Source organism: Protopterus annectens, chromosome 7.part0 (assembly GCF_019279795.1).
Source record: "Protopterus annectens isolate FY-2018-M chromosome 7.part0, PAN1.0, whole genome shotgun sequence".
NCBI lineage: Eukaryota > Metazoa > Chordata > Ceratodontiformes > Protopteridae > Protopterus > Protopterus annectens.
This window is the reverse complement of record NC_056739.1, coordinates 1,060,776,185-1,060,803,159: the sequence shown is the minus strand read 5'-3', so window position 1 is coordinate 1,060,803,159 and position 26,975 is coordinate 1,060,776,185. Positions and strand designations below refer to the sequence as shown.

At 40.6% G+C, this 26,975-nt stretch overlaps 1 protein-coding gene across 1 annotated transcript in view; it reads right to left on the bottom strand.

Annotated features, from left to right (window-relative positions):
- CHDH (choline dehydrogenase) overlaps positions 1-26,975 on the bottom strand; it is a 312,713-nt gene that overhangs the window by 173,060 nt on the left and 112,678 nt on the right. Inside the window, exon 2 of the mRNA XM_044077617.1 lies at positions 19,979-20,856. Coding sequence (XP_043933552.1) covers positions 19,979-20,723 — 745 coding nt within the window. The 5' untranslated portion in view covers positions 20,724-20,856. The remainder of the gene's footprint in view (positions 1-19,978; positions 20,857-26,975) is intronic.

Here is a 26,975-nt window from a genome sequence, read left to right as displayed (position 1 = left end):
CACCCAGGAATATTATCTCTTGAGAGGGTACTAGTTTTGATTTCTTTTTGTTGACTGTGTACCCTAGGCATGGTAAAAGTCTTATCACAAAAGTCAGATGCTGTAGTAGAATGTTCTTACTCTCTGCTTGTATGAGGCAGTCGTCCAAATAAGGATATATTTGCATTCCTCTTTGTCTGCAGTAAGCAATTACTGGTGCCAGGCACTTTATGAAGACCCTGGGCGCAGTAGATAAGCCAAAGGGCAGTGCAGAGAATTGGTAATGCTTTGAGCCAGCCTTGAATCTGAGGTATCTTCTGCATATTTGTCTGACTGGGACATGCAGGTATGCCTCTTTTAGGTCTAAAGTCACGAGCCAAGCCTTGTTGCCCAGCATGGGCAGAAGCTGCTGTAAGGTCAACATCTTGAATTTTGGTATATCCAGGAAAGTGTTTAGAATAGATAGGTCCAGTATTGGTCTCCAGGCCTTGTCCTTTCTGGGTACCAAGAACAGTCTTGAGTAAAATCCTTGTCCCTGCTCTTGCTCTGGTACTTGTTGAATGGCCCCCATGTCCATGAGGGATGTGACCTGTTTTTATAACTCTGCCCATTGATTTTTTTGGCAGGTCAGGCCAACCGTTTGCTCTTGGCAGGGTATGGAAATGAAACTTGTAGCCTTGTGACACTATGTCTAGAACCCATTTGTCCTGGGTTATAATGTGCCAATTCTGAGAAAAAAGCACTAGTTTTCCCCCTAAGGGTGCTGCCAGAAGATAAGTGTTTGGTGCAGGCAGGTGGAAGTCATTGGGACTGTTTCCTGTATGGTTGTGGTTGTGATTTGTCTTTTCCACCTTTGGAGGTAGAGGCACTCCACTGCTTAGACCTGTAGGAACCTTGCGGCTGTGATTTACCTCTAGGGTGTCTGGATCTGCCCCTTTGAGGTCTGTCTGAGACTGGAAAGGACCAATTCTTTGTAGGCCAATGTCTGCTAAATCTAGGTGGCTGTACCTGTAAGAAATCCTTGACTGTTTGCATAGATTTAGCTTTGTCTTCCATTTTCTTTAACACCTCTTCTGCCTTAACACCAAACAAGGTATCATGCTGTAAAGGAGCATCTAATAATTTTGCTTTAACATCAGGCAGATTTTGTTCCTTTAACCAAGCATGCCTCCTAATGACAGAACCCGTAACAGCGGCCCTGCAGGAGGCCTCCATAGAATCGAACCCACATTGCAAAGTATGCTTTCCAACTTGTTCAGCTGCATGCAATAAATCCTGCATTTCTTTGTTTTCTGCATATTCAAAATTAGCCATCATTTTCTGTTTAAGCAGTGTCATGATATATTGCTGATATTTGAGCATATGAAACTGGCAATTTAAAGCCCTTATAGCCAAAGTAGCAGATCTGTAAATCTTTTTTCCCCATCTATCCAGTGCCCTAGAATCCCTGTCAGAGGGGGTAGGGTTTTTTGCAGTAGAAGCTGTGACCCCTTTTGGACCCTGTGAAATAGTTTCTGGGTCAGCAGTAGGGGTTTTGAAAAGGAATTTATGAGAGTCAGGGACCCTGTAGTATCTGTCTGGCTTAACAGGAGCTGGAGGTAAAGAGTCAGGGATCAGACTAGACTCCTGAGAACACATCATCTACAATGTCTAACACAGGTGGAATAGCTAGAGGCCTGTGTTGAGGTAGTAAAAGGAAGTCTCTGAGCCTTTTCTTAGATTCTGAAAAATCTTGGCTCTCCCAGTGGAAGTGCTCCTTCATGGTATGCAAGGCTTCCCCAAAAGAGTAGTCCTCAGGAGGAGAAGCTGAAGGAATTGACTCTTCAGCATCAGAATCCTCATAGGGGGAAGAGAATATTCCTGATTAGAAGAGGAATCAGAAGAAATGGAAACCTGATCTGAAGATTCATAGTCTGTCTCTTGCCTAGGCCTCTTATCAGGAGGGGGATGGGAACCCCTGATCAAGGTAATTAAGTCTTCGGCCATTTTGAGCATCTGTTTTTTGGGCATGGAGGCCTGTCCTTGTGGCTGGTAAACTTGTTTCTTTGCCTTTAAAGGTGTTTTAGCCTTTGTCTTTGATGTCGGTTTAATATATAATTGTTTGGGTCTGAATACACCCTCAGAAGCCGATGCCTGCTCAGCGGCTCCAGACCCATCTGAGGGAATTATCTCCGAGGCTCCAATACCTTGAGTTTCCTGCGGCCTGGCCAAATCCACGTGGGAGTCTGTGGTGGCCTGTGACTCTAAAGTAGCGGGCATCAGGGGCTGCGAAAGTGCCTCACTGAGGACCAGCGAACCGGCGACTTGCTTAGGAGAAGCTTCATCATCGGTTCTGGACCTCGGTTGCCTGTCTTTTTCTTTTCGTTTTTTGTGAACTCCGGTAGTCGGATGGCTATCCGATGACATTGTATAATTAAATCTTCACCCCAAAATAGCTTAATGCAAGATCGTACCGACACTTAATAGTGCATTGGTTAAATCCAACACAAAACCGACAACTAGCAATGTCGTGGTTAGGGCCTAGGCACGGAATACAATAAGAATGAAAGTCCTTATGAGGTATTTGCTTCCCACAAGAAATACAATTATTAACTTTTTCTGACATCGGTGTGGAGCAAGAAAAAAGTTTCCCCAATGGGGTACTTCGCTTTTAATGAAGACTTCGGATCTGAAACTCGAACACGAAAATCTCAGGAGTCGGCCGACCGACACTTGCGAACTGCTTCTGCTTCGGGCACCGCGCGGCAAGAAAGACTAAATAAAATGGCGTCGGCTGCATCTTTTACACCCCTGATGACCTGACGTCAGGGAAGAGGCGACAGCAACCAACGCAGGACCCAAGACTTTGGAATTCAGGCTGACTGAGGGCAACCTGCCAGCAGGATAACCCAAATGTAATGACTGCAGCAGTGAAACACGAAGAACATCTAAATATATATATATATATATATATATATATATATATATATACACATACATACGCAGGGCAGATTATGTACGAGAATCCAGTGACACAAGCAAAACAGTGATCTGACTCACACAGCGGTTGGGATTGGGTGTGCATTCAGATTCAGCTCTGAGCCCACTGCTGTTCACACTAGTGATGGGCTACATTACCAAGCAGGTCACAGGGGACAGACCAACAAAGCTGCTGTAAGCAGACAATGTGGCATTACAAGCAGACTCTGAAGAAGAACTTTGACAAATTATAGGAGAATGGAATCCAAGACTGAAGGAATATAGGATGAAATTTTGAACAGACAAGACAGCTGTCATGAAGCAAATGGGAGAAACATAAGATAAACACTGAGATAGAAGGAAAACAGTGGAACAGGTTAACAACTTTAAGTATTTTGGAAGGGTGGTTACGGAGAAGCCTCCATGCCTTGCCCACCTTACAACGTTAGCGCTTTCGTAGTGACAACCCACTACTTCACACAATAAATATGTATATATGTTTTTTATGTTGTGAGGGCTTTTATTGTCTGAAGAAGTAGTGGGTTGTCATTACGAAAGCGCTAACATTGTACTGTTAATAAACCAGGTTTGGATACATTTTTACTCGTGTCATCTATCAGCTGTTGATCGACCCAGTCGATGCTGTTGTGGAACATTCATACATTTTATTTCATTTCCACTGGAATGTTTGTTTTTGCTTTCGTTTGTGGAATACATACGCGTGTGCGTGTGTGTGTGTGTGTGTGTGTGTGTGTGTGTGTGTGTGTGTGTGTGTATGTAGATATATATATATATATATATATATATCTCCCAACAAACGAAATGGTGCGCAATGACCAGAGTGCACGGAGATAAACCAACAATACTACAAAAACTCCAGCACTAGAAAACAGACTCACTGATTGGAGCAGACTGCCTGCCATTAAAGTAGAGTACGCACTTCTGCTTCGATTGTTTTATTTTTATTTATTATTTTTTAGTGCTGGAGTTTTTGTGGTATTTTATATATATATATATATATATATATATATATATATATATATATATATATATATATATATATATATATTTGCACATACAGATACATACACACACACAAATACATATATTAGAAAATGTGTGTGTGTGTGTGTGTGTGTACTTTCATTAACAATGTGGCGGGTCTTCTATAATGTGTTAGAATGATGCACATAGCACTATTATATATAAAGTGGTTTACAAACAGTAAAAATCTTGTAACTAATATTGGTGTACATAGAATGTTGTGTAAATGTCGTGTTTCTCTTTAAGGCAGACATTTACACTTTTTTGTTTTAGCTTGAAAGGTCACCATAGACAGTGCTGTGTGTTGGTAATCTGAGAAGATATTTTTACGATGCAGGGGGAGTTTCTGTCTGAAAAAGCAGTTCAGGGTTGTATGCTGCAAAAGAGACAAAGTGGAAGAACCTGAAGTAGCCTAGAAATGTTTTACTAAGAATCCAGACAGAAGGAGGCTGTGTGAAATCACCTTGAGCAGTAGGACTGGTATGACAAACTGTAAACGTGTTGTTCTTCTGTCTTTGCTAAATAAGAGCTTACAACACTAATATTTTAAATTTCTGCTTAATAAAACCACAATATCATATGGGCTAGCTGCTTCTGCTACATTATTTTTGATGCATATATAAAAACAGAAACAAAGTACACTTGAAGCCAACAGTATAAATGTCACACATTCATTGACATGCTTTTTCAGTAATAAAAAAATAATGTACTCTCTGACCATACACACCACTGATGAAGAAGTTCCTCCATATATTCTATTTACTTAAAGAAAAAATGTACCATCTTTTTCAACATCGCCCTCAGGAGCACTTACCGTGGTATGAGCAAACTACAGCATATCCTACACGGCACTGAAATTTACTGCTTAATTATAACAGTTCATAAGTAAATACTATAGCAATAACCCACGCCTGGGTGTGGGTAATGCTGGCTTTACCCACGGTTGGCGTGGTTTGGTCCCGAGGGCGAAGCCCGAGGCACCAAACAAAGACAACCGTGGGTAAATCCAGCATTACCCACACCCAGAAGTGGGTTATTGCTATTATACAATGACATTATTTAAGAAAAGAAATAATTACTTTTCTTAAATAATGGCATTGTATAATGCCTCTTTGCTGCCCTTCCGCAGCTGTCTGGTATTCCGCGGCAGTTCTGATGTACTGCGCATGCCTACGCAGTACATCATAGCTGTGGGCAAAAGCAACGGAGAACGCAAGATCTCCGTTGCTTTCTACTGTTTCGCTACGTTAAATGGGTTTAACATAGCGAGACAGTTTTAAAATAAGCAATGGAGATCTCCGTTACTTATTTTAAAGCTGTCTCGCTATGTTAAACCCATTTAATATAGCGAGACAACTTTAAAAAAAAAAGCAACGGAGATCGCAAGATCTCCTTTGCTTTACTATTGTGTCGCTATGTTAAAGGAGTTTAACATAGCGAGACAGCTTTAAAAAAAGCAACGGAGATCTGCGTTGCTTTTTTTAAACCTGTATCGCTATGTTAAACTATTTTAACATAGCGAGACAGTGTTTTATACTAACGGAAAAAGTCCGGGCGACCGGACCTTTTTCCGTTAGTATATTGAGGGATTTACAACGGGCACGCTGGTTGGGCTGGCCAATCAGCGTGCACGTTTTAGAGGAGGAATTGTATAATAGGCAATCAGTCTGCAGACTATTACATGCCTAACCAATAATCAGACAGTGAGCAAGGGTGAAAATAAAACACTCTACTTTATTTGTGTGAGGCAAACACCTTAATCATTATGCTGATCCCAGTTAGCTTACACCATAACACTACTAACGTGCTCTGCCTGCTTAAATAGTTTAACCATGTAACTATTTTTTTGCCCTGGGCACAGGCTGTGGCTAAAATGGCCCACTGTATCAGTTTGTTCATCCAGTTTTAAAAGAAATAATAGTTTCAGATCACAGCTGTAAAAGTCAATCTGCACAAAAGTGTACCTACCTAGTAGCTAAAAACATGAAATGAATCTCATAGTTTTTCACAGGACAGTGTAAATTTAATTGAATATGCACATGACCTGATTCAAAGACCCATTTCTAACTGTAGCTGTTACTCACTTTGGTGCATAAAGTAATACACAAACTGATCTCAATACTTTTGTCAGACGTCTCACCAGCATTCCAACACCTGCATTCAAAATGATAAAACATTTCAGGCAGAAGTTTAAAGAAAACAAACAAAATTAACAAAATTAAACACAGCAAACTACATTGCTAGTTAGGTTTCTCTCTGTATAACTATTAATATCAAATGTCTTATTGTACTGCTATATTTTGAAGTGTACATCTCTGGACCTTTGTATTCTCTTGGAAATTTATTCTACTGCAATCTGTTTGAACTGTGTATCCCTTGATCTTTGTATTGTTCATAGGTTCATAGGTATGTACTCGGCTAATGGCCCTGGAGCCTTTACAAGCCTAGCCCAAAAAAAATTGCCCAGGCACCGTGCCACCCTGATGTTAGTTCACAGTGCCCATATCCAACAGTGCAACTGGAATGATCACTGGAGTGAACTTTCTGTTACCCATCCACTAGTCAAGATTTCTCTTGAAGAGGGCTAGCGAGGTGCTCTGTTTCATATAAATGGGAAGCTTATTCCAGAGTATGGGCAGTCTTTGGGAGATGAACCTGTCCCTCCAGCATGTTCTGTTAATTGCGATAATGAGGTTGTGATCTCTGGAGCGTGTGGCATGGGGGGATTGGGATTTCTTTAGGTGTAGCATTTCAAGTAGGGCTGGATCAGACATGGCTTTGTAAGTCGAGCAGAGATCACCTCAAGTAGATGATAAGAGTGAGAACAGCTGAATTTTCTTGAGTCTGTCCATGTAGGATGTGTTTAAGGCCTAGGATTCTTTTTGTGAGGTACTTTTGTGGCCTCTCCAGCTGTTGTAGGTGTCTGGTCAGGTACATGCCAAACGGAGTGTTATATTTGATGATTGGTCTAATCAGCGATGAGTAGAGAGGGATGATGACCTCTTTCTTAGCCTTTGGTTATAAGATGTACCACGTAGAAGGACTTTCTGACCACAGTGGCAATGTGGTGGTCGAAGGTGAGGTGGCTGTCGACCTATGTGCCCATAGCTCTTATGGTCCCTTCAGTGTTCAGTGGGCTCCCATCAATGTGGTAATTCGTGTTTTTTTTTTTCAAATGGGATGATAACGCATTTTTTTGGCATCAAGCTTCAGGCCATGGTTCCGACACCAGTCATTGGTCTCAGATAGGCCCTTTTGTAGGATGTCTGCATCACTTGGGAGTTGATAATGACTCCTAACTTGCTGTCATCAGTGAACTTGGTCAGCCAGAGTCCTTCTGTGTTGGCCTGGACTTCTGAGAAGTAGAAGCCAAACAGGAGAGGGCCCAGGACCAAGCCCTGTAGGAGTCCACTTGTGACTGATTGACGGTCTGACTTGGAATCTGCAACTTTAAATCTGTGGGTCCTATCTGTGAGCCAATTTGCAACCCACTTAGTGATGTAAGGATTGATGCCTAGTTTGGCGAGTTTATCAATGATACCTGAGTGGGGAACGGTATCAAAGGCCTTGACCAGGTCAAAGTAGGCTCTATGCACCACCTTACCCTCATCCACAGCCTTGGTGACTGCCTCGAAGAAGTCAACCAGGTTCAGCAGGCAGAATCTCTCCTTGACAAAGCCAAACTGTGTGGGGTCAAGAGTTTGGAAATTGCCTATATCTTTGTTAAGCAGGTCCATGATGATGCGCTCCATAGCTTTGCATACCAGGCTTGTCAGGCTAATGTGGAGGTAATTCCCAGGGTCTGTAGTTGCTCTCCCTCTATGGAGTGAGATGACTGTAGCAGTGCACCATACTTTAGGGACATAGCCTGAGGTAAGGTTGTGATTGAACAAGGCACACAGATGTGGTGCCAGTTTGTTTTGTAGCTCATGTATAACGCAGCCAGGGGTATTAGCAGGTCCCATGGATGCTGTATTCTTGGCTTTGGACAATACAGCCTTTACCTGTGCCACAGAAATGGTGGGTACCAGGCTTTCATCTGGTATTTTGATATAGCCCTTGGGGGGAGGGGTAAAGTTGGCACTGAATCTGTCGGCCAGTATGTTGGCTATATCTGTGGGTTCAGTATAGGAGGTGCCATTGTGCAATAACTCAGAGCAAATTTGGGTACTGCCTTTGAGGTTTTTGATATAGCTATAGAAGGCTTTGTGGTTGTTTTTGGTGTCAGATGCAATTCTGCCTTCATAGCTGGCTTTAGAGGATTTGATAAGGGATCTCAGATTTTTGTTGAGACTGATAAGGGAAGTTTTCCAGTTTTGTGACTTAATTTTTTTCTGCAACAGTTTCTTCCTTCCATTGTAGAGTTTATTGATGGCTGGGGACCACCAGATTGACTTCTTTTTTTTTTGCAGGAGAGAGTCTTATTTCTATTTGGTATGGCAAGGTCCATGCATTTGTGTACATTTGCATACAATGCATTGGTGTATGATTCGGCAGTCATGCACCTATTTTCCATTGGCATGGGTACCGAGAAGTTAGCTACCTCTGCTTTTAGGAGCCCAAAATCAGCTTTAGAGAAGTTTTTCAGGGTGGTCACCTTAGCGGGGGTGTAGGTGAGATGGAGATTTCCATGGTGATCAGTTTGTGGTCAGATTTAACCAGGGAGGAACTGACTATAGGTGTGGAGCAACGGTCTCCCATGTTGATGATAACCAGGTCGAGGATGTTGCTTCCTCTAGTGGGGGTCAGAATGACCTGGTCCAGGGCACTGGAATTGATAATTCCAGAAAGCGTTGGGCCTGTACATTGGTACTTGAATAGTTTTCTCAGTTGATGGAAGGGTAGTTGAAGTCACCCAGTATGAGAGTATTGGGTTGGACTTTGATGGATTCCAGGATGCTTAGGAAGTTGGCATGTGAGTCTAGGGACGTGTTTGGGGTTCTTTAGCAGGCTATGACTTCTACCGCCATCTTACCCAGAGCTTTTCTCCCCGGGCCACCTCTGAAAATGGACTTATTTATTTATTTTATTTATTTATTTATTTTACATTTGTTGACCGGGCTAGTCTAACTGGATATATGTCCATTTTCAGTAGAGGCCTGGGGAGATAAGCTCCAAGAGAATTTAGTAACAAAATAAATGCTAGTACAATACATTAACAAAGGGTGGAAGCCCAATTACATGACTATCTAACAAACTTATCACATATACAAAGAAAATCTCAACAAGACAAGGCCAAGTAAATAAAGAAACTAAATAAAAATCTAAAATTAAGAAAATATCAACAGGACAGGTCAGTTAAACATAGCAAGTCTAAAGTTGTATATATTATAAAGGAAGATTGGAGTTAGTACTGAGAGATTAGCAGGTAAACAGAACCCAGTAAATAAGGGAAGATTAATCAGGTTTAGAACAGGGGCATAACCAGTGTGTTCTAAGGTAAGGTTTCAGTTTATTTTTGAAATGTGATAAAGAGGACAGTGATGCAAGTTCACTGGGAAGTAGGTTCCAGGATATTCCAGCAGTATTAGAGAATAGAGTCACCAGCCATGTTATTGGATTTACATATACTGACAAGTAGTTTATTTGATGAACGTAAGGTATTAAGATTGTTATGGGGGTAATGAGGGTAGCAAGTATTGGAGTATTGGTAGGTAAGTAAAGGATCTTGTGGGCAATGGTAAGTTGGTGAAATTTAAGCTGATTTTGTAGCCTTCTAGTCCAGTCTGACACTCCCGCTAAACAAATGTCAAATAAAATAAAATAAATACATAAATAAAAAAGAACATATGAAAACAACTAATTATTTGATAGTATGCTAACTAAAATTCTGTTAACAGTGGTTCTCAGTTTTAAAATGCAGTTCTCATCCTTCATGACACTCCTTCGGTTGACTGTATATGTTTAGAATAATGCAGTCCACTCAGCTTTCACAACTTCAGTGAAAACACTCAAAGTCGTACACAAACTTCTGAAGTCACAGCACAGCTTGATACGTACTAAGGATGCATACATTATTACTTACTTGGGCAAATGCATGATTAGACGCTCTTCAATAAGTTAGTTACAACAACTGGTTCACATCAAAGCACACAATCTGATGTCATGAAATGTAGCACTTCCAGTTCAAAATGTCATCTTTCTAGAAATATATTAACAGTTCCTACTATGTTTTGTTTAGTAACTCTCAGTTAACATTAAAGTTGCCTTCCACATAAAGGTGAACTTGCTGACAGCTAAACTGGCCATGCAGCAAATCAAAAGCATTCATATATATTACAGTAGCAATTATCTAGCTGCCACTCCCTTAAGACCTCTAATGTCCTGTCTTCTCACATTACTTCATACTGCAAGTAATTCACAGACAAACTGGAAAGTCTGAGTGAATGGAAAAGCTGCCAGGGCATGGAACATACAGTAACAAAATGAGGTGGTCAAATGCAAAGTATACATTTTCCCTCAAACATAACCTCTCTGCACAAAGGAGGATATTTAACAGACATAACTAAATTTAGACCTACAGCAATCTTATTCCCTTGTCTCTAAAACACTTAAAACATATTCAACATCTCCAAAATACTTTAAAAACATATTCAAAAACAATTGTCCAACAGGAAGAACTCCTATCTTCCACACAACGTCGTCTGTCTTTCCCATAGTATAACACTGCACTTCTAACCTATATAGATACTGTCAATAAATCTAGAGATAATGGCAAACTAGTCTACTCCTTACTCCTTCTAGACTTCTTAAAGCCTTCAACACAGTCTGTCAATGCAAACTTCTACTTCAACTGTCCTCATTAGATCTCTCTCAGCCCACCCTTCTATATTTCAAAAGTTACCTATCAGTATCATTCAGTAAAATGGCAGTCCATGCCCTCTTCTTACCTCCCATTCACCACCAGTGTACCACAAGGCTCTATCCTTCCTCCCCTCCACTTTAACATTCTCACCAGCACACTCAACACATCAACACAACAGGCCTTCCCAATACAGTATGCAGATGACACCACACTCATTCACGCATCTGACAATGTGGCATGCCTCCAAAAAATTACTCCGGAATCTTTAAAAGCAACTGCAATATAGCACTGTAACTCAATTGTAAAAAGTGAACTAGTATTTTTCCCCAAACCCCTTTCCCATGAAAATATAAAATTTAAAGTCCTTTCTCTATATCACAACCATAATCTTAAATGTGACCTGCAAATAAAATCTGCTTAAGAAAAAAATCAAAAAATAGGGATGCTTTATAAAGCCAACAATTTTTTCACCAAAGTAACTAAAACTACACTTGCCACTATATATGTATACACACATATGTATATATATATATCTATACATCTCTCTCTCTCTAAAAAAAAAATATATATATATATATATATATATATATATATATACACATGCACATGCATATACATATATATGTATGTGTGTGCATATATATATATATATATATATATATATATATATACATACATTATATATATATATATATATATATATATATATATATATATATACATACACACACACACACACACACACATATATATATATATATATATATATATATATATATACACACACACACACACACACACACACACACACACACACACACACACACACACACACACACACAGACACATACATATATATATATATATATATATATATATATATATACACACACACACACACACACACACACACACACACACACAAATTTATTTGTTTTATTTACATTTGTTTACTGGGAATGTTTGAATGGGCCATAAGCCCATTTTCAGAGGAGGCCCAGGGAAAAAGGCTCCACAGAAATATAAGCGAAATACAATAATTAGATAGTACAATAGTATACATACAGTAAAATGCAGAATACACATCATCCAAATAGTCTATACAAAGAAGTATTCAGTACTGCTTTCTAGTATATACAAGTTCAAAAAAGAAACTCACACAAGTGTTTCAGTAAAGATCACTGTGAGAACAATAAAATTAGTAATATGTACATATTAAATAATATTTATGAGCAAATGAGATTTCCTTTATTTTTTTTATGACCAGTAGTAACACCAAGGAGAGGGGAAAAATGAGGTAAGGCGTGGACAGTATTGTGAGAGACTTATAGATATCTTGTCAGTCTTTCTACCTCGGTCATACACACACACACACACACACACACACACATATATATATATATATATATATATATATATATATATATATAAATATACACGTCTTTGTGTAGGCGAAAGTTTGGTATATAAGAAATCTGAAATGCAAGCACGTGCAGTCAAAGATTCATATGATTACAGAATGACAGCATAACTTTGTAGAAGGTCGCAGTACAGTAGGGACAGGAAATTGCTCTTTCCCGACTGTTCAAATTTTTTTTTTTTTTTTCGATCAACAGGGGAATACATACATATATACAAGAAAAGTCCAGCTAAGCAAGAGTTTTCACTGTGTAATACCTTAAACCTTCTTAAAAGGACGCCCATGGGAAGTATCCAAATGACCCCTTAAAGACATCAACTGTTTCAACTACGTGGCTTCTGAATGCCCATGCATTTTTAGTTCACAGCTACATTCAGGCCTATAAACTGAAACTGCACTAGCTGTGGACATGCTTGTTTCTGCCTTTTTATTGACCTCATCAACACAGTATAAGTGGATAGTTTGTCTATGCTTCAGAAATATAGGATTTATAAACCAAGATGATGCCCATAAACCTTAAGGTGCCTGCAAAATCTCGACTATCATCCAAACCAAAGGGTAAAAAGGTCCCATAAACAAATTACTCAGTATAAACTGGAGGGAAAAACCCAGCCAAACTGGAGTTTTCTCTGTGTGATACCTTAAATAAGCATAAAGTGTTTCAGCTACACAGCTTCTGAATGCCCGTGACTTTTTTTGAAGTACTGTCACACTATTCACTTACGCTGTACTGATGAGGTCAATAAAAAGGATGAAACATGCATGTCCATTATCCCATGGGCCTCCACTGAAGGAGGTTTAAGATATCACATAGTGAAAACTCTAGTTTGGCTGGGTTTTTCTTACAGTTACTATATCTGTATACACACACACACACATATTTATATATACATATATATATATATATATATATATATATATATATATATATATATATATATATGTATATATGTACATAGATATAGATATATACATGTAACTATATGACATCCTAACAGCATAATCTTACAGAATCAAAGAACTGACAATGTGCTTATCCAGCACAGAGATGTGCTAAAATTTAGGGATTTATTTTTCTTAAAAAAGTATTGAAAATATGCATACTTACATCTCTTCATCCTACAGTTTACACTAACGTACAACAAGGTGGACAGTCAGACATCTTTCTCCCAAGTGACTCTGCATATTGTTAGAAAAATAATGCCCAATAATGATGATTCTCCCTCTTAAAAGTTCCTAATCAAAGTCCTGCAGATTAAGAAAAGCCAACTAAGGATTCAAAAGTAAATTTTATATATATATATATATATATATATATATATATATATATATATATAAATCTGTGTACATATATATATATATATATATATATATATATATATATATATATATATAAAGCTATGTGTGTATACAGGGTGGCACAGTGGCACAGCAGGTAGTGTTGCCACCTCACAGCAAGATAATCCACAGTTTGATTCTCAGCTTGGGTGCCTTCTGTGTGGAGTCTGCATGTCCTCCCTGTGTTCAAGTGAGTTTCCTCAAGGTTACCTGGTTTCCTATGACTTTCCAAAGACAGGAAGGTGGTGGACTGGACATTCTAAATTGGCCATAGGTGTGAGTGTATGGTGTAGAAGAAAGTACAGTTGTGTACCTACCATAAATGTAGATGTTCGAGTGTATTCACTGTTGCAGTCATTACACTTGGGTTATCCTGTTGGCAGGCTACCCGCAGTTGGCCTGAGTTCCAAAGTCTAGGTCCGGCATCGGTTGCTGTCGCCTCTTCCCTGACGTCAGTGCACCAGGGGTATAAAAGATGCAACCGACGCCATTTTCTTCAGTTTTTCTTGCCCCGGATGTCAGGTGCCCCCAGATAGGAAAGGCTGGAAAAAAATATGCCAAAAAACATGCATGTACTAAAATAAACATTTCCTTCATCTACAAGCAAATACATCACATAGGTTGTATAGAGTTGAGAAGTACAGAAAGGTCCCAACAATGAAAAGGGAGATGGTGGGTGGGTAACCTGGACTGCAACAGTGAATACACTTGAACATCTACATTTATGGTAGGTACACAACTGTACTATGTTCATCGTGTTTCACTGCTGCAGTCATTACACTTGGGTTGAATCCCAAAGCTGAGGTTGGGTGGCTGGGCCTAAATAGGATTAGGAGAGGCTACCAGGTCCTGCAGAACTGCAGTGGCAAAGCCTGGTCAGGAATTAGAGTAGAGAGGTAAGTGGCAGTGCTTGGTGAAAGTGTGCACTGAACTCCAGGTTGCAGCTTCTAAAATGTCTTTGGTTGGTACTCCTCTGAGAAAGGCTGCTGAAGTGGCTGCTGCTCTGGTAGAATGTGGCCTTCTGCCCTTAGGCACTGATTTGCCATGTTGTGTATAGCATAAGTGAATGCAGTGTCCTATCCATTTTGAAAGTGTCTGCTTTGAGATAGGCTTTCCTTGTGATCCTGCAGCATAAGCTACAAACAGTTGCTCAGTTTTTTCTGAAAGCTTTTGTTTTGTCCAAGTAGAATCGTAGCTGTCTGTGTATATCCAAAGTGTGCAGAAGTCTCTCCCCTTTATTCTGGGGATTTGGATTGAAAGTTGGCAAATGAATGGTTTGGTTAAGAGCCACACTGGAAACCATCTTTGGCGTAAATGTTGGGTTTGTCCTTAGAGAGATCCTGTCCTGATGAAAAATGATGAAAGGTTCCACTGCCATTAATGCCTGTAACTCTGAGACTCTTCTTGCTGAAGTTATTGCTAGGAGCAGAGCAGTTTTCCATGATAACAATTTTATATCAGCTGTGTTGGCTGGCTCAAAAGGAGGCAGTGTGAGCTTTTCTAATACAAAATTGAGGTCCCAAGTAGGTATTGGTGCTCTCCTTGGGGTCTTATGTTTCTTGCCCCTCTGAGGTACTGCCTTAGCAGTGCATGTGAAAAAATAGGAGGTTCCGTATTGTAATGAGCTGAAATGGCAGAGGCATGGATCTTAATAGATGAAAAGGATAGGCCTTTGTCCAGCATCTCGGTTAGGTATTGTAAAATCTGAGGTATATTTGGAACAAGTGGTTCGAGTCCTTGTGCCTGGTTCCAAGCACAGAATCTCTTCCATTTTTCTGCATAAGATTTCATAGTGCTGGGCCTCCTGGCTTCTAAAATGGCACCCATAACAGCTTTAGAGAGAGGTGTGGTCTGAGTGACTATATTATCTGCCATGCAGCCAGATTTAAGGTTCTAAGTTGACTGTGTAGAATCTGATTGTTTTGTTGAGTCAGAAGATGAGGATTTTGAGGTAAAGGCCAGGCTGGGCCTTGAGACAAGCTCTTTAGGACTGGGTACCAGTGCTGGCGTGGCCAGTCTGGGGCAATCAGGATCATTTTTGGCTTCTCTTGTCTGACTTTTAGGAGTACCTTGGGAAGAAGAGGCAGTGGAGGGAAGGCATAAACTGTCAGGGCTTTCCAGCTGAATGAAAGAGCATCCACTTTCCATGCTTGTGAGTGATAAGTTCTTTTGCAGAATTTCTGTAGTTGGCAGTTGTGAGGGGAGGCAAAAAGATCTATGTCTGGGCATCCCCATTTCCTTGTTATCATGCTGAAGACCTGTGGATTTAGTTTCCATTCGTGCAGATCCATGAGATTTCTGCTTAGTTCGTCTGCCAGTGTATTTATTTTTTTCCTGGCAGGAATTGTGCCTGCAGATGTACTTGATAGGTCAGTGCTGTGCTCCACAGAGTCATGGCGTGCCTGCAGAGGAGGTAGGAATGTGTGCCCCCTTGATTGTTTATGTACCACATAACTGTGGTGTTGTCCGTCTTTAGTAATAGTTGTTCTGGATGTAGTAGATCCTTGAAAGCTGTCAGGGCATTCTGCACAGCTAGCATCTCTTTTTGATTGATGTGAAGATGCATTTGTTCCTTGGGCCACGTGCCCTGAATACATTTTCCTGCCATGTGTGCCCCCGAGGCATAATCCGATGCATCCGTTGTTATTGTCTGCCTGGCTGTGGGTAAGGTGAAGGGCTGTCCGTTGTTGGGGTGACAGGCCCTGGACCACCATCAAAACTCCTGTTGTAGACAGGGAATTATAGTTACTATTGTTTCCAGGCTGTGGCAATGTTGAGTCCAAACACTTTTTAGATACCATTGTAGTTTCCTCATATGCAGTCTTGCATATGGAATTAGTAGAATGCAGGATGCCATGAATCCCAGGGCCTGCAGAATTTTTCTTGCAGGGAGCTGGGTCTTTGTTGCCATCATTTGAAAGTAATGAGTCAGTTGCCTTTGTTTGTCTGACGTGAGATAAGCCATCTGGGCAGTTGTATTTAAGCTTGCACCCAGGAATATTATCTCTTGAGAGGGCAATAGTTTTGATTTCTTTTTGTTTACTGTATACCCTATGCAAATTAATAATCTTTTTACAAACGCCAGATGCTTTAGTAGAATGTCCTTACTCTCTGCTTGAATTATGCAGTCGCCCAAGTAGGGATATATTTGAATTCCTCTTTGTCTGCAAAATGCAATTACTGGTGCCAGGCATTTTGTGAAGACCCTGGGCACAGTAGATAAGCCAAAGGGCAGTGCAGAGAATTGGTAATGCATTGAGCCAGCTATGAATCTGAGGTATCTTCGGCAAGATGGTCTAATTGGGACATGCAGGTATGCCTCCTTGAGGTCCAAAGTAACTAGCCAAGCCTTCTTGCCCAGCATGGGTAGAAGTTGCTGCAATGTTAACATTTTGAATTTTGGAACATCCAGGAAAGTATTTAGGATTGACAAGTCCAGTATTGGTCTCCAGGCTTTGTCCTTCCTGGGTACCAGGAAAAGTCTTGAGTAAAATCCTTGTCCCTGTTCTTGCTGTGGTACTCTTTGAATAGCTCCCATGTCCATGAGAGCAGCAATTTCCTTTTGTGCCTGTGCGTATTGGTTTTGTGGCAGGTCCAGCATACCTTTTGATTTTGGAAGGGTGTGAAAGTGGAACCTGTAACCCTGAGAAACTATATTCAGTACCCATTTGTCCTGGGTGATAATGTGCCAATTTTGTGCGAAAAGTGCTAACTTTCCCCCTAGGGGTGCTACCAAAAGGTAAGTGCTTGGCCTTTGTAGAGGAAAGTCATTGGGACTGTTTCCTATAAGGTTGTGATTTGTCTTCTCCTCCTTTGGGGGCAGGAGCACCCCACTGTTTAGGCCTGTAGGAGCCTTGGGGCTGAGATCTGCCTCTTGGGCGTCTATATCTGCCTCTTTGTGGCCTGTCTGACACCTGAAAGGACCAATTTTCTGAAGGCCAGTTTCTACTAAACCTAGGTAGTTGAACCTGTAAGAAATCCTTTACTGTCTGCATAGATTTTGCTTTATCTTCCATTTTCTTTAACACCTCTTCTGCCTTAACACCAAACAAAGTATCATGCTGTAGTGGAGCATCCAATAACTTTACTTTAACATGTTCAGGTAAACTTTGTTCTTTCAACCAAGCATGCCTTCGAATGACAGAGCCTGTAACTGCAGCTCTGCAAGAAGCCTCTAATGAATCAAAACCACATTGCAGAGTATGCTTTCCCACTTGTTCAGTTGCATGCAATAATTCCTGCATTTCCTTATTGTCGGGATTTTCTGAATTTGTAAGCATTTTCTGTTTTAACAAAGACATAAGGTACTGTTGACATTTAAGCATGTGAAACCGGTAGTTTAAAGCCCTTACAGCTAAAGTAACAGAAGTGTAAACTTTTTTCCCCAACTATCCAGAGCTCTAGAATCCCTATCAGTGGGAACAGGGTTTTTAGCAGTAGAAGCCTTAACCCCTTTGGGACCCTGAGAAATAGTTTCAGGGTCAGCAGCAGGGTTTTTATAAAGAAATTTATGAGAGTCAGGAACCCTGTAATACCTGTCTGGCTTGACTGGTGCAGGGGGTAAAGAATCAGGAGACAGACTGGATTCAGAGAAAACATCATCAACAATATCAAGCACAGGGGGGGTAGCCAGAGGCCTGTGTTGAGGCAGTAACAGAAAATCCCTGAGCCTTTTCTTGGATTCTGAATGATCCTGGCTCTCCCAGTGGAAATGTTTCCTCATGGTGTGCAGAGTTTCCCCAAAAGAGTAATCCTCAGGTGGAGAGGCTGAAGGTATAGATTCTTCAGCATCAGAGTCCTCATAGGGAGGAAGACAATAGCCTTTATCTGAAGAGGAATCAGAGGAAATAGAAACCTGGTCAGAGGAATCATAGTCAGTGTCTTGCCTAGGCCTTTTATCAGGAGGGGGATGGGAACCCTGATCAAAGTAATTAAGTCTTCGGCCATTTTAAGCATCTGTTTCTTTGGCATGGATGACTGTCCAGGAGAATGCTGTACTTGTTTCCTTGTCTTTAATGGTGTCTTTGACTGTACCTTGGCTGCTGCAGAGGATTTAATAGTAAGCTGTGAAGGTCTGAAAACACCCTCAGAAGCCGATGCCTGCTCAGCGGCTCCGGACCCATCTGAGGGAATATTTTCCGTAGGCCCAATACCTTGAGTATCCAGAGGCCTAGTTGTCTCCAAGTGGGAGTCGGATACGGCCTGTGGCTCTGAGGTAGCAGGTGTCGGGGGCTGCGAAAGTGCCTCACTGAGAACCAGCGAACCGGCGACTGGCCTAGAAGAGGCTTCGTCGTCGGTTTTGGACCTCGGATGCCTGTCATTTTCCTTGTCTTTGCGTTTCTTATGAATTCTGGTCATCGGTTGTTCCAACAGCATTATATAATTAAACCTTCAGCCAAAGTAATGTAATGCAAAATCAAACCGACGTTTAATAGTGCGTTTGTTGAATCTAGCACAAAACCGACAACTAGTAATGTCGTGGTCAGGGCCTAGGCAAGGAATACAGTAAGAGTGAAAGTCCTTATGAGGTATTTGCTTCCCACAAGAAATACAGTTGTTAACTTTTACTGACATTGGACTGGAGCAAGAAAAAGTTTCCCCAATGGGGTACTTAGCTTTATTGAAGACTTTGGTTCTGAAACTCTATTTTGAAAATCTCAGGAGTCGGCCGACCGGCACTTGTGAACTGCTTCTGCTTCAGGCAAGGCGCGGCAAGAAAGACTGATGAAAATGGCGTTGGTTGCATCTTTTATACCCCTGGCGCTCTGATGTCAGGGAAGAGGAGACAGCAACCGACGCTGGACCTAGACTTTGGAACTCGGGCCGACTGCGGGTAGCCTGCAAGCAGGATAACCCAAGTGTAATGACTGCAACAGTGAAACACGATGAACATCCACCTTGGCAGGGCTAGCCACCTGACAGTGTAAACCCTTGGCTCTAGATGATTGTCACTATGGAAATGACACCCTAGCCTCGTGCAAAACTGGGAAAGGGGGCTGTGTATGTATATATATATATATATATATATATATATATATATATATATATATATATAAATATATATAAATATACATATAGATAGTTATATCTATATAGATATATATATTTTACAAGCTTAAGAGTTACTGATTCAAAAAACCCTGTTGTAGGAGGCATAAAAAAACTAGGGACAGTATTGTTCTAAGTAATATCTTTAGGACACCAGAGTACCCAGTGGAAATAGACTCCAGGAAGAATATGAAAACTGCTCACATGGCAAGTGAAAGTCAGAACTGAATGCCAGACCCTGAAGCTAAGAAACAACAGCAGAGACTATAACAGTACCATATCAAGCTTTAAAGAATGCCTCCCATTTAAAGCAGGCATAGGAAAATCTAAATGTAGATTTCACTGATCACATAAAAAGCAAAAATAAACAAATTATAGAGCCATACCTCTGAAAATTGTCATATCCATCCATCCAAATCCTTCTTGCTGAAACCCGTTCATGTCCTCAGTGATTGGATATCCAGCTTGCTGCGCTGCTTCCAGAAAAGCCTGATGTAAAGGATGACCTGTCTTCCCTCGTGACACAAATAAAGGGCCCTCTCCTCCTCGGTACTGGTCAGGTCCTAACTCATGAGTCTGTGCCTTCTTAAAGTAAGGCAGACAATGGTCATAGTCCCACCCAGTTGCACCCTCTTTACGCCATCGATTATAATCTTCACCGTGTCCTCGAATATAAACCATAGCATTGAGGGATGAAGACCCACCCCACACCCGACCCCTTGGCCAGTACATTATTCGGTTATTTAGGTGTTGTTGGGGAACAGTAGAATAAAACCAGTTGTATTTATCATCACAAAGATTATAGGTCAGTGCAGCTGGCATATGAATCTTCCACTGCAGGCGTTTACTCCCAAATATGGTATCCTTAGGCCCTGCTTCCAGGAGAAGTACAGTATTGCCAGCATCTTCTGAGAGGCGATTCGCCAGTGTGCATCCTGCTGATCCAGCTCCCACTATAACATAGCCATAAGATGGCATTTTATCAGAAGTCTTTGATGTAGCCATGTTTCGGGAACACTGACCAAGAAGTGAATCTAGAAACTTTTGCCCAGCGGCAATGCTTCTGGTTAATCTATATATGTTACTGGCATTGGTAGAATACTTCACAACTTGTTCACACAGAAAGGGCATTTTTATTTATTTATTTATGTATTAATTATTTTGTGTGCAATGTTCTCGTGTATTCTGCAAGTTTTGCAAGTGTTGTTCTTTCCGTGAAAGATTTTCAACTCATATCTTCAACAAGAATGCATTACACAGTAACCTAGAGAATGGGGGATACTCATTTACAATGCAAGAATTGCAACAAAATATCATTACAGTTAAACAATCAATGCAAAGAGATAAATCTAGATTTTTAAACAGCAAAAATAGCATTTTTCATGTTTTAAAATAAAGATCATTAGCTATAAGTAATAAGACCAGAGAAACACCTTATCTATCTTTAATACTACTGACTAGTGTTAGTAAACAAAAACTGTGCATGTATCTGGTAATAATCAAGCATTTTTTAATGTAAATTTAACATTCTCGTACCACAGTGCTCATGTAATATTAAAAAGCAATAGAAAGTACCGATACTTCTCTCTTCTTGCAGACATACAGAATACATTTAAGGACATTAAACACTCAATGTCAAATACAAAAAGATCCATGATGAAACGTAGAAACACAGTGTGTCAACTGCACACAATAAATAAATAAAACAAGTCTTATGCAGGGGCACACAAACCCCTCCTGCACCACCATGCTCCCTGTTAATTACATATACCAACTCCAAGATCACACTACAGTAGAGAAAGGGCAAAACCCCATCCCCTCTGTAACATGATCTTGGACAAAAAGTTATTGGCTTCTTTAAAGCCACCACCAAAGCTGGTTGACATTCTGCATTTCAACTTCAATCTTTTGTATTTGACAGTCTGAGTGTTCAGTGTTCTGAATGTAAGCACACATACATGACTTAAAATCATCAAATTTACTTTCATCTGTAAAAGGACAAAAGCCTAATGAAAAATCTCACAAGACCAAGTCAAAAAGTCTTTTCTTATCACTCCCATTGTTTGACTTGCAGCATACTTATAAACGAGAACTGGTATTCCAGTTCAAACCAGTCCTAAAAAATGTTTGGTACCAAAGTTCTATCTACATACAACTTCTCTATTATGAAGCCTTCAGAAAGCTTTGCCTGATCTAGTCTATGTCAAATTTTTCTTTTCTATGAAGCTGAATGGAGTATTCTTTTCATAATACATTTCTAATGCATTATTCTAATGTATCAATATCATTGCTCATAAAAAGTGACCTTTGCTTAACTTCTGATTGGTTAGAATAACATGTGACACAAACATAGTGGAGTTGTGGGTTTCAGGACATGAGACAATGCATGGGGGCATAAGCTCTGCCCTGCCAAGCAGAACCTGCTCTGTAGACAGGTGTGTGGAACCACGCATGGTTTGCACACAACTAACACAGCAGGTTCTGCTTCAGCCATGCATGGCCCTGGATGCTACGGGTGGAGGTAGGATTTAAAGCAAAACAAAATAGCTTTTGCTAGAAGACAGTTGTGATTCCTAAATCATGTCCTCTGTCCATGTCATCTACAGATGTTGGAAAAGAGTGGGGATAGCAAATGAGTTGACAGAGGGTAAGATGGAGATTGTGGCCAAATGGAAAATGTCAGGGTGCGGAATTCTCCTCACAGAAGATGTACAGTCTATACCACTGTAAGATGTCAAGCCTTGAACCCATGTATTCTGTAAAGGACTCCAAGAAACTGCACTAGTCAGATTATTTAAAGTAAATTTGAAAAAAACTCTTACATGACGTGTACTATCAAAAAGCAGAAAGTACTGATATTTCTCTCATTTTGCACACAAACATATCTTTAATCTTTATCAGCAAAGTGGCTTTCACATTGTAAAGGACGCAAGTATAACATAACCTTTCACAAAACCAAGTATCACAGACTGTCTTTTTGACTTGGTTTCATGTAGTAAAAGCTGCCTCACCTGGACACAGAAGGTTAATACATTAAAGATCCTCCTAGGCTATCACTGCACTTAACCAGTGTGTGCTTAACAGGGGACACTTAGGTACTCAAACACTGTAAACTCAGTACTACTGAAAGCAACATGTTACCTTTAAAAAGAAGTAAAGATAAGTGAGGCTCATTTTGCACTGGTTAAATATGCTGAATGTAGCGTCCTTGCAGTATCCTACAAATGAGGAACAAAGCCTCTGTATATAGAGACTCCTTGTTCGCCCACTATCTCTACAGGTTTCCCCTGGGTACTCATGTTTTCTCTTATCAGCCAAAGGCAAGCTGACTGACTGGATAATCTAACTTGTCTAAGTGTTTAGTTTTTGCCCTTGAGGCCTGGGTCAATGCTAAAAAAAGTTCTGTAAGAATCATCCCTCTTACCTATTTATTAACCAGTTAAATAAATGGGTGCAAATGGTTTACCTCTACACCTTACTCTATTACTACTCTTTGTCCAGAATAAAAGCATAATCCTCCATTTCATGTATTGAGCATACTTTTTACAAGTAACACAAATGTCATCGCCAGGCAGTTACCAGTTACAGTTAAGTCACTGAAAAATAAAAAGTATACATTTTTACTTTTTCAGCTGATTTATGAGAAACCCTCTCTTGATGGATCACAGAGCTGGCAAATCAGAATTCTGACTGTTTCATCACAATGACAAGTTGTGGGACAAAAACACACCTGTCTAATGTACACTATGACATACCACAATACCTACATAACCATGTTATCCCAGTGCCTGCCAGTTCACTCTCACGTTACTGCCAAGAACCTTCCTGGAAAAAGAAAACAAACAAAAAAGCAATGCAGCAATGTGGACTTGACAAATGAGTGATTTAACAATTCATAACGCCACAAATTACAGAGAATTCCAACAGCAACAGCTAATGGAAAACAAGTTATCTGTGAGGGGTTGAAGGAAGGGTATTAAGGACCCAGCAAGGAGTATTGTCTCACAGATCACCTGGTATGGGAAGACTGTATCTGCAACATCTAACATTAAGGACAGTCCTAGAAAGGTCCTAGGGTGGACTGAATCTCTAGCAATACCACCATGGTGAAAGAAGTCACATGACTGCACAAGATCAGAATTTAAATTAATGAATCCTTAAATACTGCCCTCTCTAATATGGACCAACTACCTAAGATACTGTCAAGACGATGATGGTTGGTGAAGGTGAGCAAAGAAGAACAAGCAGCCATGGCAAAAATGTTCTTATATTAAACATTCTTGAAGCAAGTGATGGAGGCAGACACTCCCCTTGTGCAGTGGGTTCTCAGCATTTGCCAATTGATATTGGACTGACTGATGGCACAAATGATGCAGTTGGCAGTCCATTAAGGAAGAACATATTTAGCAAGCCCTTCCTCCTAGAAGCAAAGGAGAGAAACAACTGGTCCATCTTGTGAAACTCGCACACTCTAGTCAAACCCGAACTGCTGGTTACTCTGAACAATATGAAGGACCGTCTTTTCTCTGATTTCTGTTGATGACTTAAACCTTGCCTGTGATATAAATAGGAACTTCTGGAGAGATAGGTATGTATCCCAGAGACTACCCCGTCTACAGAACAGGCTCCCCATCCATGTGAAGCAGAGTTCCTCCCTAACCCAATTCAAGTGCAACTTAGACAATTGAATGGGAAACCAGAAATTCATCCCTGGTTTGGCACCTATGTCTCTAATGGACACAGGTAAATTGTAAATGGTTCATCCCCCAGCCCCCTACTTACCCTTATCAAGGGTATCAGAACTTGTCAGAGATTTGGGTTGCATGGCTAGGCTTAAAAAGGCCCTTGTGGTCATTAGCCTAGTAAACACCTATGAACCTATGAAAGCAAAATTGAAGAATTTATGGAATGGTTCAGAAAATCATTTGAAACCACCTTTGGAACAAAGTAATGGTTTGTACTGAGGAACTCATAATCCTTGTGAAAGGCCAGATAAGGTTCTCTTCATGTAACTGAAGCTATGAGATGCACTACACATAAGTGGAATATATCAGGAAAAGCATTTTCCAAAAAATAGGCCGCAGGGCTCTCACATTGGTAAGCTGAAATTGTGGTTGGGCAGGCCTATCCTCCATGAAATTAAAGCCCTACTAAGGAGGTAGCTTCCTCAAAGGAGGGCAGAAATGCTCCATTGTTTGACCAACCAGTGCTGAGTCTCAATCCTGCCACCCCAAGGTCAAGATACAATGAACTCGTGAGCATATTCACAATGACTGAAATAACTGATTCTGAAATAATAAAGGTCTCAATGAGAAGACAGACTTACTTGTAAACTGACAAATCAAGTGGCAGACTAACTCTCCATGCAAAGAACCATTTCCTGATACTAGTTTAAGCCTGATGAATAGAAAGTTTTCTGGCAATTTCAATGACCTTTAAAACCCCATCTGGATGGTCTCACAGAATTAGGGGGTCAAGCCATGAGATGATGAAGTTGGTTGTTTAACCACATGTGGGGAACATCACTGGAATGGATCAGCATAGCTATCTTTTCTCCACTATCACAAAAAAATAAAAATAAGTTAACCTTTTTCCCCCCTTAACTTTGTAATGAGTATGGAATCATGAAAGTGGTGGGAATGTATACAAAAACCTCCAATACCATATCTCTCCTGACGCATCCTGACCCATCTTTACCCCTCCTGACCTGCTGGACTGAGAAGGAGAGGGAAGGAGGAGGAACACTTTCACCTCTCTAGCAAAGAGGTTGATTTATGCAGTACTCCACTTCTGGAAGTCCATCACTAGGTGTGGCATCTAAATCCACAGCTCCATGACAGGACTGGAATCGTGGCTCCCAGCTTTAACTGTAAGCCTTTAAAATGGAAGTCAGAAACACTACGGAGGTCAGCTTTTTGTAGAGTTACACTTTCTTCCTTCACTGAGGTGAAGTGACCTTGGCGGTAGTACATTTAAATGCAGGTGATGTGGGGGCAATGCCCCCAAATGGAGGGTGCACTTCCCCTTCAAAAACTTCATAATCATCACCAACATAACCTGCCCTTTTCTCCATTTTTACTTGGGATCAAGAGAGTTGTGTTAACTGTCAACACCTCTCTAGATTTAGATCCTACCTTCTTCAACAGTCATGCCTGACTGTCACAGGTTTTCTCTTATGCACTCCATCCATATCTTGGCTGGAGTTCTCCTGTTCTTCCTGCCTCTTTCAAATCTGCTTTACAAAATCAACTGCTTGCCTGCAGATAACCAAACCACTGTACCCTATTCTCCTTGATCTCCATTCAATTGTGGCTAATTTGGCTTCTGTTCTGATGTCCTGATTTCTTCCTCTGTCCCACAACATTCATCCAACTATCTAGTTCAGATACTCCATTTCATTCACATCAGCTTTCCTCAGCTGCTCTGTCTTTACTGCCTAAGTTTCTTTGCTATACAGAAGCAATAGTAACGCCATTTATTTGTACACCTTACATTTAAGCTTCCTTGGCATTCTTCTATAACATATCACACCCTGACACTTTGTGCCAGATGGCATCTCTTAATTCTAGCTTCGACCTCCTCACTTAGACCTCCCCTCTCATTAACCACATCTCCTGCATACACAAAGCTGTTAACTTGTTCCAATATTTTCCCATCTGAGTTTTCAGCATATTTTGACTTCCCCAGTTTGTTTCCATGATCACTGTCTTGCCTGAACTCAGTTGCTTCTCATGTGCCCCCAGCTCATTCTCCTCTTAAGGATGGGAACTGCTAAGAAAAGGATGCCTCTTATCTACGTCTCGATGCCAGACATGTACTGCTACACAAGGGGAATGGACTTGTGCCTCCTTGCTTATTCATATTATGAACCTGTGTCTAACCAGATAAGGACAGGTCTCAGAAACAGCTGTTTCTCCACAGCCTTCAGGACCAGAATTACTCCTCTGATCTCCAATTATATGATGTGAAGTCTCTTCTCCAGGGGATAGTACATTCCTTGCACCACACAGAAGCCTAAATGGACTCTTTGGCCTACAAGCAAAGCAGTGTTCATCAAGATCTATGACTAATCTGGATGAAGAAAAGGAAGATATTAGCAGATTGCTGGAACCTTTCAATACTCCAAAGCCATGTGACAATCTGATGCCAACAGCACGTCCATAAGCATATGACAACTCTGAAACAACTGACATATTACAGCATCTACTTCCACTATAACACTCACATCCTCAGGTATGCAAATGGTATTATGAAGACCATGCTGCCATTAAGCCTAAAAGGTGCATCACAGTCTCAGCCTGGAACATGCTGCACCTTTATAGAAAAGGCTGACACCCTGACACCATGACTTCCTAAGCCAGCTCTTACAGCAGGAATTTACTG